This window comes from Odontesthes bonariensis, chromosome 3, assembly GCF_027942865.1.
Source record: "Odontesthes bonariensis isolate fOdoBon6 chromosome 3, fOdoBon6.hap1, whole genome shotgun sequence".
Lineage (NCBI taxonomy): Eukaryota > Metazoa > Chordata > Actinopteri > Atheriniformes > Atherinopsidae > Odontesthes > Odontesthes bonariensis.
The window spans coordinates 30032190-30048079 of NC_134508.1; the positions used below are offsets into that span (position 1 = coordinate 30032190).

At 43.8% G+C, this 15890-nt stretch overlaps 1 protein-coding gene across 1 annotated transcript in view; it reads right to left on the reverse strand.

Annotated features, from left to right (window-relative positions):
- The window catches only part of snta1 (syntrophin, alpha 1), a 37050-nt gene extending 22015 nt beyond the window's left edge, over nucleotides 1-15035 (reverse strand). Inside the window, exons 1-2 of the mRNA XM_075461508.1 lie at nucleotides 14700-15035; nucleotides 7506-7691 (exon numbers count right to left, since the gene is read on the reverse strand). Of these exons, the coding sequence (XP_075317623.1) occupies nucleotides 7506-7691; nucleotides 14700-14982 (469 nt within the window). The 5' untranslated portion in view covers nucleotides 14983-15035. The remainder of the gene's footprint in view (nucleotides 1-7505; nucleotides 7692-14699) is intronic.
- Between the last annotated feature and the right edge of the window lie 855 nt (nucleotides 15036-15890).

Here is a 15890-nt window from a genome sequence, read left to right on the forward strand (position 1 = left end):
CGAACGTACACCATATGTGGAAACGCTGAGAATAATGTCCCTTTGGATATCCAAGAAATACAGGCTAACTTTAAGTTACCAACACTGACTGCAGAAATGGACCCAACAACTTGTAACAAGAATATCAAACCTTCTAATAACACCATCGGCCAAATATACTAATTTCTCATGACTCTGAAGATTAAAGATAAATGGTCTCTTAATAAAACAGGTGTTTATTGTGAAGCTGCAAGAACTTTTAAATGTTCTTTTGACTTTTCATGTGTACAAATGGGTACAATATCATGCTTCTGTAGACGGACCGTTGAAGAATGTGCTCCATTATGGTCACCAAAATGGTTCCTACATCTCTTCCAGCTACGCCAGGCTATTCATCCTGTTTTATAGCCTCGGAATAAAGGGCCACGTATGCTGCCCGGAGGTCAGACACTTCTGATACAGTAGTCTTCCAACACTGACCATTATCAGCATACGGATGCCTGAATGAAAGACTGGCCCAATCTCGGCATTCTACTTGGCCTGACCGTGCTTTTTTTCTTTTTTGGCTGTCTTTTCCATGCGCAGTTAAGTCGATCTACTGGAATAACTCAGCTTAGCCAATACACGACTCTCCTTGTTCACAAGCATGGTTGGGGAATCGATTTATTGATGTCCGACTACGCTGTAAGAGGTGGCGTTATATACCCACTTTCAGCCCGACAGCATTAGCTGTTGACCTATTACGACGCATACCAAACAACTGACAAACAATTTAGTTAGTTAGGCTAATTAGTACCATGTTAAGCAGTAAGTTGTACATGTTTACAGCTCTGTGCATTTCACACATGGCTTATGCCTTACGTATTTATTTATTCATCTACAAATGAGACGCACCCTATTGCTCGTGTATATTCTTAGTTGTTACTGGCATCTTATGTTACTTCAGGTCAAAGCCCAGGATGGGAACTGTGGAGAAAGCATTTAATGCCTCAGCAAGTCCGAGCCTCACTGAGCACATACATGCGGGAGAAATTCAACTTTTGTTTCCAATTTGATTTAGTGCATTTTCAGTTGGACAAACATGTTTGCATTTGTCTTAAGCGTTGTTTTCCAATGTCATTTAAACATGCTGACTGCCATGAAATAGAGTCCAAGGACCATGGACAGGACTGGGGTTTGTGGTATTTGTACATTTTTTTAAAGGTCTTATTGTGAATTTTCAGCATACTGTCCCGTGGAACAATGTAAGCTATTCCAGAATCGGTCATAAGATATCAGCTCAGTTAGTAGATGCCCTCCATCTAGTCTATCGCTGTGGCCAAGAGAGTGTGACATACTTCTCCTGCCCTTAAAAACATGGTGTACCAGCACTTTGACTCCGAGGATACATGGCAAGCACTCACACACTCACACACACACACACACACACACACACACACACACACACACACACACGCTGCCCCCTATGATAGAACGTGCACACACTCACACAGACAATCTGGCCCACACATTCACTCCTAATTCAGTATCTTGACCTGTCCAACGCAGCCCATTTATCCTTCCTCTCTGCACAGCACCCCACGTATGTGTGTTCGCTTTCATGTGTGTAAGAATGTGCGGTTTGTAGTTGTACATTTTCTTTGTGCGCACACTTTTCTGTCAGACCTTGGTTGCCCTGGGAACAGCTTTACAACTGAACTATCTCTACCCCCCTCTATCTCTTTCATGCACACACATATGGACACATGCAGTTTTATAGCTATGTTCCTGTGTGTGTGTGTGTGTGTGTGTGTGTGTGTGTGTGTGTGTTTGTACACACTGTAGTCTTGTCTTGGATTGGCAAACTGGTTGCAATGATGGGTGCATTTTTAGTGAGACGTATCCAAATTAAAATAGATCTGGGACAAATGTGAGGCTGTGTCTAATTGTGTCGTTGCGTTTTTGGAATTAACATTTCACAAAAACCAATACAGTAACTTTAACATTAATCCTGATGGCAGTCCCACATACAGTTTGTCACATGGAAAATGCTGTGCAGACACAGAAGGTCTCATGCAGCAGAAACACAAACACACACACACACAGGTACAGCACAGCATGTATTCTTGCACCCTTACACAAACACACACATACAAACAAGCTGTAAATGTCGCTGGGAGGAAATGAAAGCAGCTGTGCTTTTATGGTTTCATTTCGTCTGTTATGAATTTATCTGACCCTCTCACGTCCTCTCGCATACGCACACATTGATTATCCCATCACAATTTTGATAGAAAGTGTGACAGTAAGGTCAAGGAGGACTCTCGTTGTTTTACTTTCAAATACAATCACCATGCACTAATTCATATTTATGGTGAGAAGGGCCACTTGCACGCACGTTCACATCTGGAAGCTGGCCAGTGCAGCCCTTTTCCTGCTCTGTAGGCTGCTAAGCAACTGTGTGGCCCATTGAAATCATATGATATTGGTAAACTTGATACTGTACAATGGCAAAAGTATTTCCAGCCGCGCCACACATGTGCAGCTGGAAAACCTGAACCCTTGAATAAATAAATCAAAATCTCTTACTATATCTTATAATATCTCTTACTCTTTAGGTTTTATGCATGCAGACCATTTTAAGACACCTTTTAGTACTACACTCTCACTGAAGGAGACAAATCTTGTCTTTAAAGACATTTCGTTGCCGTGATAAGACAGCTTTATGAGACAGAGCTTATAATAAGTTCCTTGCATGTGGAGCTACAAACTGCATACGTGAAAGATACATTTTTAGCGCAAAATACTTCTATAGACGTCTGAAAAGAAAAATCCCGCCCCAGGTGCAGAATGCCAACCGTGTCTCTAACGTCACTTCTTTGAATGTTATGAAGCACTTATCTGACAGATTCAAGTATTACTGTTCACGCTCTCCAGATATTTTAATGTGATTGAGGCAGCTTCACCTTGATCTCAGTCAAGGCCGTCTGTGTTGTGAGCATTGACAACCGCCTTGAGCACAGCAGTGGTGGATGCTTGTTGCTTTGCACATGTGAGAGAGGCCTAACCTTTAACACTGTAATGGTGCCAAGAAAGAGTTACTTTCTGACTGTGTCTCTGAGTATCTTGGCAAAATGCCAAAAACCAAAATAAAACATTCTATTTGAACTTCATGTCATCTGAATTCATACAAGTATTGGCATAATAATGAAACAGAATGGAAATAGAATGTTGAAAATTGCAGGCTCATAGTCCTAAATTGTTGCAAAAAAAAAGATTCTTCTAATATTGCTTAAAAATATTCTAAAGCTTTGCAACACTGATATGCATCGAGCAGCCCTGCCGTGTCCGAGTAAGGCCGACACGCACACATGCAGCAGAACAGCATGACACACACAACCCCAGTGAGCCTTCAAGCTTCTTCCGTCTCCTCACTCCTCTATCAGGTCCTCAGAGGGAAAGGAAAACCATGAAATGATTCCTGACATGACAGATCACAGAGCAGCGCTGTTTGAGCTGTCTGATAGCAACACTTTTCTGCCTGATTGTGGACATGTAAGACAGGCAGATTTGTGATGATTTCCCCCAGCCAAAGCTCTCTGGGTGTCTTCTCTGTTGACAGAGGCCACCCCATTAGGCAAGCGAACCGGCTAAATGGTAACTCTTCAAATTCAGACGGTGTAGCAACCCAGTTTAATATTTAAGCCTTGAGCAAAGAAACCCAGACGTCCCTGTCCCCGACCACTTCCTCCAGCTCTTCTGGGGGGACCCCGAGGTGTTCCCAGGCCAGCCGAGAAACATAGTATCTCCAATGTGTCCTGGGTCTTCCCCGGGGCCTCTTCCCAGTGGGACGGGCCCGGAACACCTCACCGGGGAGGCGTCCAGGAGGCATCCTAACCAGATGCCCGAGCCACCTCATCTGACTCCTCTCGAAGCGGAGGAGAAGTGGTTCTACTCCGAGCCCCTCCCGGATGACCGAGCTTCTCACCCTATCTCTAAGGGAGAGCCCAGACACCCTGCGGAGGAAACTCATTTCGGCCGCTTGTATTCGCGATCTTGTTCTTTCGGTCACTACCCACAGCTCGTGACCATAGGTCAGGATAGGAACAGTAGCCCCTTTCACACTGAGGAATAACCCGCGTTTAATCCGCGAATTTAGCGTGTCCGCTGTTGCGTTCACACTGCCGACCCGGGCTGCCGCGTCAACTCGACTCGCCTTTCGACCCGCGTCGGACCCTAGTCTTTTTGCCGAGCCGAGTTTGGTGTGAACGCAATCGACGCGGGTCAGACGTGGGCGTGGCGTGACGTGAGGAGTTTAAAAGACAGAATGGACAGCTGATTCAGAACAACAGCGACAAGTGAGGACAAGTTTTACTCTGTTTTAGCCTACATCAAGTTCGAGACATTTTTTAATATGGCCAACTGGGGAGACAAGGAGGTCCGCGAGCTCCTCAGCCTCCGAGCAGAGGACGTTATTTACCGCCACATTTCGGGGACTATAGTGCTCTTGTATTGTTCTTCGGCGGCATCCCACGTTGTAACCATCCACACCCGTAAAATAACATCTCCATGAACTGCATATACAATTGCAAAAACGAGTCCTCAAGGTGTATTTAACCCTACCTCCGACGCATGGCTTGTGCCTACGTCATTGTACACGCCCAGCATTTTCTGTGTTTCGTGTGACGCTCTGCCACTAGGCAACGCCCCCTGAACTCGGCTTCAGGCGACACGGGTCACCAACACGCCAAGCGTTCACATTGCTCGACGCGGGTCGAAGGTACAATTTGGACCCGCTAAGGTAGCGGCTCGCAGTGTGAAAGGGGCTATAGATTGACCGGTAAATCGAGAGCTTCGCCTTCTGGCTCAGCTCCTTCTTCACCACGACGGGCCGGTGCAGAGCCCGCATCACTGCAGACGCCGCACCGATCCGTCTGTCAATCTCCTGCTCCATTCGTCCCTCACTCGTGAACAAGACCCCGAGATACTTGAACTCCTCCACTTGGGGAAGGATCTCATGCCCGACCCGGAAAGAGCATTCCACCCTTTTCCGGCCGATAAATATTTTATCGCGCATTAACGCAGGTTTTATCTATTTTTTTTTTAAATTTTATTTTAAAAAAATATAGAAATAATATTATTTTTTTGGGCTTTTGTGCCTTTAATGGATAGGAAAGTTCAGAGAGACAGGAAGCAGAGAGAGGGGGAACAACATGCAGCACAGGGTCATCCGAAGCGGGACTCAAACCGGGGCCAGCTGCAGCGAGGACTATAGCCTCTTGTACATGGGGCGCCTGCTCAACCCACTACATCACAGACCACTCCTGATTTATTTATTAATGTAAAAGTCTGTTGCTCACAGGCTTTTATTTAGTAAAAGTCTGTTGCTGTCTGCTGCGGAAAGAAAGTAATTAGCGGGATCCACCAAACATGGAACTTTTACTCGGCCATTTTCATTTTAAAGTTCTTCCAGACGGCGGAGTCGACAGAACCAAAGTCATCTGAAAACACTGCCAAGTTGAATTGTCTTCTCACCGTAGTAGTTCCAGTCTAAAATATCACTTAAAGGCAAAACACACAATTGATACCAGCAAGTCATTCAAGGAAACAGACAGTGGAGTGAGGCTTCTACATAAAAACTAATAATAAAAATGCTGATGTTAAAAGTGTGTTTGCACAACAAATGTTATGGCACTTTCATTCATATGGCAGCACATTTAAAATAAAACTAAATGCTAAAAGCTATACACTACTTTTTAATTAACTTTTGGATTTTGCGTACAAATGTGATTAATCGTGATTAATCAGGGAAATAATTTGATTAATTAGATTAAAAATTTGAATCGTTGCCCAGCCCTAAAAAAAAGCTTTCCAAGCTGTAAAGAACACAAACTAAAAAGGCATCAGGCTGATCAACAACACAACAGCCATCATAAGCAGGGGTAGCAACGAGCAGTCATAACACAGCCTAGAACACGGCCGCATCTAGAACCTTTCAAACGCCTTTAATTTACAATATCTACTACCGTAACTCAGCTCATGAGGAAAGTTTTGGACATACTCGGTTTTCACATGGACGTATACAATGTGAGTTTCTAAACTACGGTCTGACGTGGACTGTTCGCCTCTGTGTGACCAAATCCGTACTTCTAAAGCACGTTGGTCCAACTGAAATCGTCGAACATCAAGCTTTTCCAAACCAGATTGACACACCAAAATAATGCAGGTGGAGTTTGAATCGTGTTAGCATTTATATGCTCAACTAGACCCAAATGGAGCAACGCGTCAAAATGACCAATTCAAGGAACTTACAGACGCCTGGGCGGGGAGTTCAGCTTTACTCTCATGTACAATGATACCGCAGTTGCGAATGTTTCCCCACACATCCACAGTGCTGCGGCGTTGAACATACTTCAGTAGGTAAATTAATCCCGCTCCCATGCACGTACACCGGGACAAGGCTAGTGGTCCGGTTTTATCACCAAGCTAAGCCTTGACTGTAGCTCTCATCTGTGCATGTAACCATTCTGACTGACTCTGACAAATGAATATCCAAAACAACAACGTGTCATGTTCAATCTGCCGAAAACAAATTCTTAATAAAAGCCAGTCCAAGACTTGCCTCAACCTTTGTCTAAAGAAATTTTGTATTTGTAATGGATTTATTAATCACTCAACCAACCAACATAAAATAAGTTAAGTTCCCAAATTCCTGTGAGGCAATCATTTAGAGAGAGTGAAGATTGTCTTTAATCCCTCTGCCGTGTCCTCACCATTAAAAATCACATCTGAGATTCTCCTTGTTGTTTCCCACCTGCCGGCAGACTGACACTCTCACATCCACACATGAACACATCCAGCACAAAGCCGTATGGAACAAATGAGACAGAAAAGGGCTGTGAGACACTGAATCTTTGCTGTGACAGTTTATGTCAAACAGTGAGGCCAAGAAGGAAGAAAAACACCTGCACTGTCCACTCTTCCCATACGTGGAAGGTCCTTCTTCCTACTTTCTCCTTTGTTCTCAGCACAAACATGAACTTAAAACTCATATCGGAGCCAAAAATGTTTGATGTTTAGGAAGACTGTTCGCTTAGTGACGCTCAGACGTGCGCGCCATGACAATACTCTTGAGTTTTCAGTCTTCCGTTTCCTCTCACTGCTTCTGTTCAATTCATTATTTACATATTTCTGAGAAAATCTGATCAAAGAATGGATTTGATAGAGTGTCTCTCGCATCTCGTCCTATATCGGACTTAAATACTAACTCCTGCATCAAAACATATCACGGTGTCACGTGATTCCTTCGTTTCCACCTATTCAGAGCTGTGGAGATTGGACGGGGTAGGTGTAAGGCTGCCTGATCTATGGCTTATAAAAATGCTTCATCATCATGCAGATAACATATTTATTACCTATTTTGTGTGTCTTGTAGTTAGTCATCAAGGCAGATGTGAAGCGCAAGGTAGAAAAAGAACAATGAAAGAAAGACTGCATCTATGCATGCTGTTTGATCGTTTTTTCCCAAGACAAAAGAAAAATCCTACCTTCAAGGATGACTTCTTTGCCAGTTTTTTTCAGTGCTTGCACGGCCTCATCATGTGTGGCCTCCCGCAAGTCATAGCCATTGACAGACAGTATGGCATCGCCAACATAAAGCGCCTCGGTCTGGTCAGCTGCCAGGCCTTTAAAAATTTTGGAGATGAGGATTGGCATCTTGTTTTCCTTTCCACCTGCATGACAACAAAGGGAAAAAAAAACAAAAAAAAACATTTAGTTGTTTCATTTTTAAATCCCTTTATGAATATCTCACGGCGCTGCATACTTACAAAGGCGCTTCAAAATATTTCCTAATAGCACAATCTATTCAAGGATCCCAGAATAATAACGTCTTTTCTCATCATGCCTTGTGGTGGGGTCTCCACACAGTTAAAAAAAAAAAATAAGAATGAGAGGACACACTTTTGAAAAATAAGTGAACACGATTAAACAGCCTTCGTTCAGCACTTGCTTAGAATCTAAGCACCGCAGTCCTCTGATTTATGCATCGAAATCAGCGGTACGTATGTGGACTGCAGTTAAAATAAAGAACACGAGGACAGACGCAGACAGCAGCAATAACCCTCCCGTGAATAACTTCTGCACGTCCTCGTCCTCCCTTTCTTTCTGTTAAAGGAGAAGGTCAGCTAGTAAGCTAATGGATGCTTGCTGTGGGCTTCCACTCTTCATAAGAAATATCATTACTGATGGTAGCAGAAAATTACGTCAGCCCTCAAGCTCGTAAAGAATGTAATCTAAAAAGGGAATTACATTTAATATATTTTAAGTATATCTTACACAGGTTGCATATTCAGGGGGGGAATACTTTAGGTATACCTCACGTGTCTCTTTTTGGAGTCTGTTAGTCCTAACTTCAAATCATTATTACTTTTATAATAAATGGGGATGCCCAAACTGAAACTTTCCATGCTCAACCAGCAATTTAAAGCAAAAAGTCGACCATCTTTTAAACTTTTATAATAGATATATTTAGGATTTTTCTCACAATATTGTCTCAGTTCATACCGTCGCCTCTTTCTATTTTCCTCAGCGTTTCCACTCCACACACACATGTAACATCAGCCCCTCTCTGCTCACATCGAATCAATACATGATCATCCAATGCTGTTTAGATCAGACTCTTGCCAACGAAATGTAATGACTTTGAGACTTTTTAAAACCTTTTTCTTTTCTTTCTTTTTCTCTTTTCAGAAAGGTACCCACCCTCAGAAAAAACATAAACTACCTTCGGTGTAGAGCCGTTTTCACGCGTTCTGGAGCATGTGTCAAGTGAGTGTGCAGAGCACAGAGGAGGTAAAACATTATGCAAAAGCCAGCCGTGCCTTCTTAACTGCATGTCAAAAAAAGGGCCTCAGCCTGCTTGATGACAATTGCTCGGCTGGTATTAATGTCAATGCCAATATTTGAGTGTACGCACAAAAGCGAGAAGAAAATGGAAAGCAGCAAAAAGGGGAGTAGAAAAAAGCATCAACTCTCACCAGCACGCACGCTCACATAACTCAAATGTGACTCAAATGCAGAATATTTCATGAAGTAGGCCTAACTGTTTTCTTCCGACCAAAGTGAATGCAGCATATTGTGCAGTAATGGATGTAAGTGCAGCATAGTCTACCTAGCTACACCAGTCCTAGAGCTGTGGGGACACTGAGTAGAAGGGGACATATTTGACATGACCAAAAAGTTAGCTGGGACTGTGAACAAGACTGTTATCTGAGCAAATTAGCTCCCGTCCCCTGCTCCACCAGAACATGCAAACATTATTCCTCTATGGAACCGTCTTGTCTTGATTTACAAACATAAATGGCCACATCTATTTGCAGGGAAGAAAGCTACAGTCTCCCTCTGATTCAGAGAAAAACAATAAAAGGGCTGTGGTTTCAAGTAATACAACCAATTTCTTCAGAAGACAAGGTTTTACACTGAACTTGAAGCAACGGGATATGAAGATTAATTTTTTTTTATGTGAGGTTTTGAATGTCAATTCAAATAGACTGGCATCCGCTGTCCTGACCACTCACCCCAATCAAAGCTCCCCCAGCAAGTTTGAGGATTAAATTTAAATACCTTTCAGTCACAAGTTGCTTCTCTAACATTCAGGTTACCTTTGGCCCAGGTTTGCACCACCATCAGTGTTCTGAATTACGGTGCTCTATAATCTCCTTTCATAGTATGGAAACTCCACGGGGACAAACGGCAGAGATATCTGAATCCGCGACATGAAGGGTTTACAGGGTTTAATTCCAGCATTAGCATTCATAACTACCAGTCTATTGTAAATAATAGTTCCGAATGATTCATTTAAAGGCATTTAGTGTAAAAATAAATTAACTGGTAAAATAAAACATAATTCGATTTGCCTGCAGAAAGTTTAAGGTGGAAAAACTCTCAAATAGCTGAAAGACGAAACAAAAACTGGGCCACTCATCTGAGCGCAAACCAAACGAAAGCTCAAAAATTCAAAAAGATCTTAACTTTAACTTGGAATTTTAGGACAACACCTGGCCGATGACCTTTCAGATTCATTAAAACCGACATGGGTTTGGTTCATCTGATGCTGCTAGAGTGCTCATTACAGCACTGCCCAATTTACCAACTGCACTCCTGCCTTCCTCTGGAGAAGCAGGAAAAAGGATCTCGCTCCTTTGAGTCAGCCAAGAGATGATCGTGCCATCAGTGTCAAAGTGACAGAGGGGTGTCATTGGTGTCAAAATGATTTTGCATCACCACCAAATGGATGTGGGGTACACTAAGGCAGCAGTTGAAAGAGACAAAGGTAAACAACAGCGACAGGAGCGGCGCACATGAGCCCTTTTCCAAATGTATGTCTCCTCTCCGTTCATCTTCCTCATGCGCTTTGAGGTTTAACTCAAGTATAAAACACTATTTACTGACATGACAGCTAAATAAACATATAAAAGCAAAAATAACCATCAGTATGTCTGCCACTCCCACACAACCGTTATTTTCTTCCCATTCCTACTTTTATTACTCCATGTCAAACAGTTCAGCACCTTCCAGCTGATGGCCTGTCATTCAGCTGACAGGTGGGCGGCAGCGCTGGCCGCGCGGCCGGGGCAACTAGTGCTGCTTGTGGCAGGTAAATGAATAGTATTGGCACGCACACTACTGACATGTGCCCAATTAGCTCATTTTGTTGCAGCACTGAGTATTTTGAGATAAATCGCCTCTCAAAGAATTCAGCACGATCAGCACTTCATCAGCTAAATTGCACAGTGTGTGCTTATCAACAGTGAAAGAGACAACAGGAAAACTAGATAAGACAACAAAATAAACGTGTGGGTTTTAAATACCGATGATAGAAATGCAGAGCCCCGTGAGAACTCTAGTTAGGGAAACAAGGCTGGGACAGTTTTACAGCCCCGATTTTGAAAAAATGGTGCCATGAAAAAGAGAAATGAACATAGGGTGCCAAGATTTGCAAAACTCATAAACCGATAATGATTTTTTTTCAGAACTGAACATAGAAAACATATCAAATGTCGAAAGTGCAACATTTTACTATTTCATGTAAAATGCCTTGAATCTGCCTGCAGCCCCACATCTCAGGGGAGTTGGGGGGGGCAACGAAAGGCTGGAAAAGAAACAGGTTGAGGAACATGTTGCGGAACTGATTAGGGTCATTGGCAACAGGTCAGTAACATGATCGTAAAAAGAGCACCATTGGGAGGGAGTCTCAAAAGTAAAGATGGGCAGATTTGCAAAAAAACGGTGTCTCCAAATGGTGGAGCAGAATAACGGCAACAACAAAAAAAACACCACTGCAATGACTTTGATTATTCCATTACTACATTTCTGTGCGCAATGGACACACCCGAAAATGTAGTTTGTACCCTCAGCAGCACTGCATTAAATAGAGGAATGTACCATGGAAATAACTGAGTGGGCTCAGGAACACTTCCAGAAATGATTGTCTGTGAACACAGTTGGGCCGTGCCATCCACAAATGCAGGCTGAAGCTCTATCATGCAAAGAAGAAGCTGTTTGTGAAACGCCGCCATCTTCTCTGGGCCAAAGTTCATTTAAAGGCAAACTGCTCTGTGGTCAGTGAATCAACATTTGAAATTCATATTTTGGAAATCATGGGGGGCTGCAGCCTCTAGATTAAAAGAGAAAGAATACACCATTCGGTTTGTTATCAGCGCTCAGTTCAAAAGCCTGCATTACTGAAGCTATGGGGCTGCGTTAGTGCCTATGGAAAGGCACCACCGGTCTGAAGGGTATACACGGGTGTTAGAGCGGCAAATGCTCCCATCCTGAAAACATATTTTTCGGGGGAACGCATTGCATATTTTCACAAGACGACGCTCAGTGACAGACCGCATCTATTACAACAGCTTAGCTCTGGAGTGGAAGAGTCCGGGTGCTGGACTGACCTGCCTGCAGTCCAGACCTTTCACTGAACTGAAAACCTTGGAAGCATCATGAGACACAAAATACCACAATGCACACCCAGGCTGGTTGAAAAACTAGAATCCTATATCAGACAGCAACGGGACAACATTCCTCTCCCAAGGCTTCAGCAACCGATCCTCACAGTTCTGAGAGGTTTACAGGCCGTTGTGAAGAGAAGAGGGGACGCTACACAGTGGATAACATGGCCCTGTCACAGCTCTCTGTTCTACACGGCGCACTTAGTTTTTGTAAAGCAGGGCTTTTTTTTATGACCGTTTTCCATAAATGCCTGATCTGAAACTTTACAGTTTCTGTCACTTTTCCTGTTGCCAAACTCACAACCTTGCAAATGGTTGGCTAAGCAAAAAAAATCAAGAGGTCTGCAGAGGCAGTCTTCCGCTTACTTTGACCGATCGGCCTGTCTAGAGACCTGGAGTCTAGCTTCCCGGCCTCCCCTCTTAAATTTAGCCATGTGAGTAAAGGTTGCCTCCATGCTCCTCTGGAAGCTGGTGCGGGCTCCCTAAAATTAACACCACTGGAGTACTCCACTCCCAGCCACATAGCTTTCATCTTTGGCCAATGACAACCGACTGCTGTGGCCTGCTCCTCTCAGCTGTTCACAATGCGGTGTCAGCTAGCCCACAACAACTTGGGCCTTCTTTCATTTGCATTTCCCTTCTTCAGTCTGACACTTTTCCCAAATCCTGCCCATCCCCTTTACCCCTTCAGCCTCTTGGACTCGTTCCATGTCCCATACCGTCTCCAGCTCGATCTTTGAGCCTGTGCATTTCTCTTTCTATCGTTCTGTTATACCCTTTCTCCCTCCCTGCCTTTGAACAGCCGGAGTCACAACAATGTCAAGCCATGAGGCTGCCAGCTATGCTTTTGTTTTATTAACATGCTGTCTCATTTTCAAAACCACCCATTTCCAAAGAGACGGACATTACATTTATGTCATTAGGGCCTGGCTTTGTTCTGCTTTTGGTGGCAATGGCGGGGGAACTCAAATGAACAACGTCACAAGCAGCTATGACGACGAGCCATCTTTGAAACAATGCTGCAAACTTTAAAGTGATCTGTCAAATCGACACCGAGTGTCAGGCAGCTGTCAAGCGATCACCTGTGAACACAAACCTGCAGGAAGGGGGGGTGGCCGGAACTCCCACACGTGCAAGTTCAAACACATGTTGCAAATAGAACGGATGAGAAAACATTTCTTATCTTGCCATTTACAGCCTTGCTGTTTGTTAAGGGGCATCGTATAGGCAGCCTTCTGTATGAAAAGAAAGGCAGAAATTACTCAGGAGGTAATCGACAGAGTAACCAGTAAACTGGAGTTAAACACAGCAGCGGTCTATGTGGACCACCTACAGTAAATCAGACCAAAGTATTTCTCCACCTGAGCCATGTCTGTACTTTCCTTTTGATCTTTTTTTCATATTTACATAGTTTCCCGTTGTTCATCCTTCCCACTCTTCCTCACACTGAGATCTCGCCGCGGAGATAACGGCCTGTCGCTGCAGGTCGGAGAAACACTCCAGGAAAAGGCTTTCATCGGTGGAGCTAGCCTCGCTTTTCCCATTCAGAGGTGAGAACATCAACATCGACGCAAACCTTGAAGTGCAGCAGCTGTCGCTGTGTGTGAGTGAGCTGCTCAGCGCACTGCAACGCATGGATTACACAAAACAAAGTTCATCTGAATCACAATACCTCTGGTTACTTCAAGATCAAAGATTCAAAACACGCACAAAATGAATTCTTCATCATTTTCTTGAGACACATATAAAGTCCCTTTTATATGTGCTACAGTCTACATTTACAGCCAAGCGAAATCAGAACTGGCAGCAAACTGCAAGTGTGCTCTCAGTTTTGATGGGCTGGTTTTTTTGTCAGCACCTTTTGGTTAATTAAAGCCCTAATCATGAGAAAAGTTTTATAATTTAAAAAAAAAAAAAAAAGGTGCCATGTTTTAAATGTGTAATTAGCTCTTCGGGGAACACCTCTAACATCATTACAGACCTAACCTGCACTAACTTGCACTTTCCTACTTGTTCAGCTCACACTCTGTCATTTAGACTGATTAATGCTGATTATTTTAGCCCCCAATGGACAGACCGGGTTTCCTTTTTTTTTTCTTCTTCTTTTTTTTGTCAGTTGCTTCAACAAAATGTTAAACTGAATTCATCGAGACGCCATCCAGTAAATCTTGCCAATGTAAATCATAATGAAAACAGTTTTTAAAGCACAAAACATTATTATAACCGCATGTCCCTTTATTGTCTTGAATGTTTAACGTTCTGTTTGGAGAATGTGTTGTGTTGGGCACACAATAAATCCAAAGTAGAGAAAGTTTTATATCAGTGATACTGGAGGAAGACGAGTAAATCTGCTGCATCTTGATTCTTTTATTCACTAAACGGAGTTATTTTGGGGTTTTGCTCGCTGTGACTGGTGTGCGGTTGGACAGCAGACTCTCAGACATCCACTTCAACGTTACACGACGGTAATTAGCAGCTGAAATGGTTCCCCGTCGAGGTGAGAATAATCACAACTGTCATATTCTTCTGTGCAAACAATGGCGCTTAATCTGTTGTGACTTTAATGCACTGCATGTTTGTCCGACCACTTTAAAGTTAGCTAACTTAACTGACTCGGGTTTTCGCCCTCGGTGACAAGACGCTTCGCAGCAACTCCCGGCCACAACTTGTTAACAAACATTCAGTCGTCGGTTCTAAAGTTCTAGCGTCACTTCTATTAAGCAGCCGTACCTTTGATACTGATCCCCAGTCCCCCCACATCTTGCTTGGTAACTCGCACGGTGCGCTTCACGTTGGTGATGGTTTCCGGGACCGGGGACAAGCTGAGGTTCGGGGGGTCTCCGTTGACAGCACCTGCGGGACTCGGACTGGGCTTTGCGGGCACCTCGGCGCCCTCGCCGGGGTTTATTGTCAGAGTGTCCTCGGTAAGTGTGGCCAACACCCGGATCCAGCGGTCCACGGTCACTCGAAGTTCCAGCAGTCCCGTTTTCTGCGCCTTCATCGCGGCAGCCATGTTCAACGCATTCCTGGAATAACTCTAGACGGGCTGGCAGTCCTGTAAAGAGGGGGTGGAGGGCTGGGGTGGAGGGCTGGGGCAGGGGGTATGCACAGACACATGCTCTCTCAGCCTACTTTCTCCTCCTCCAAAGGGGTTTATCCAGTTGTAAGAAGCAAAGTTAATTGAGGGTGATACGATTAGCAACGGTGTTGACACATAGACTCAAAGTTCAAAGAGTTTCTTATTGAGTACACCCATTAATCAACTGTGTGTGGTTGAGTCACACATAATTAAGTTTTGATTCATTCATTTATTTATTTATTTCAAGTGCATTGAACAAGCAGGCTTCCGATCAAAGATCTAATTTGCAGTGTCCCCAATAGATAGAAAATCACACAGCTCATCTATATACAGATGTTCTGTCATGGGGGAAATAAAATGGGATGTTTCCAAGTGCAGCCAGTTCTGTTGCCAGCGTAGAGAGCCATTAGGCAAGGAAGCAAATCTTGAAACTACTGCTTATGGTCCCGGCTGTGAGGTTAACAGAGTAAAGAAGCCTAATCGTGTTGAACAGTTATTAAGATTTGTGGGATCTGAATCCAAATGTGATTCAGAAAGAAAGAAAAAGACTCTGGGCTTGCTTTGAAATGCCACATTCACACGATGCCCATTCAGCAACGTGACAGTTCTGGGCTGTTTCAACTTCTGCCAGTTAAACTGTTCAGAGACAATAAAAGCTCTGGTCAGTACCAGTAATCAGCGGCAGGCACAGGACCAGTTTGGTGTCCTCTAAAAAGTGGTTTGTTCAAAGCTTGTCTCCAGTAATCACCAAATCAGCGGGCAGCCACGCAGTATGCAGACTGACAAAGCTGAATCAATGCAGGCAACAGACCGAATCTGCAGAGTCTGACTGGAAACAGTAA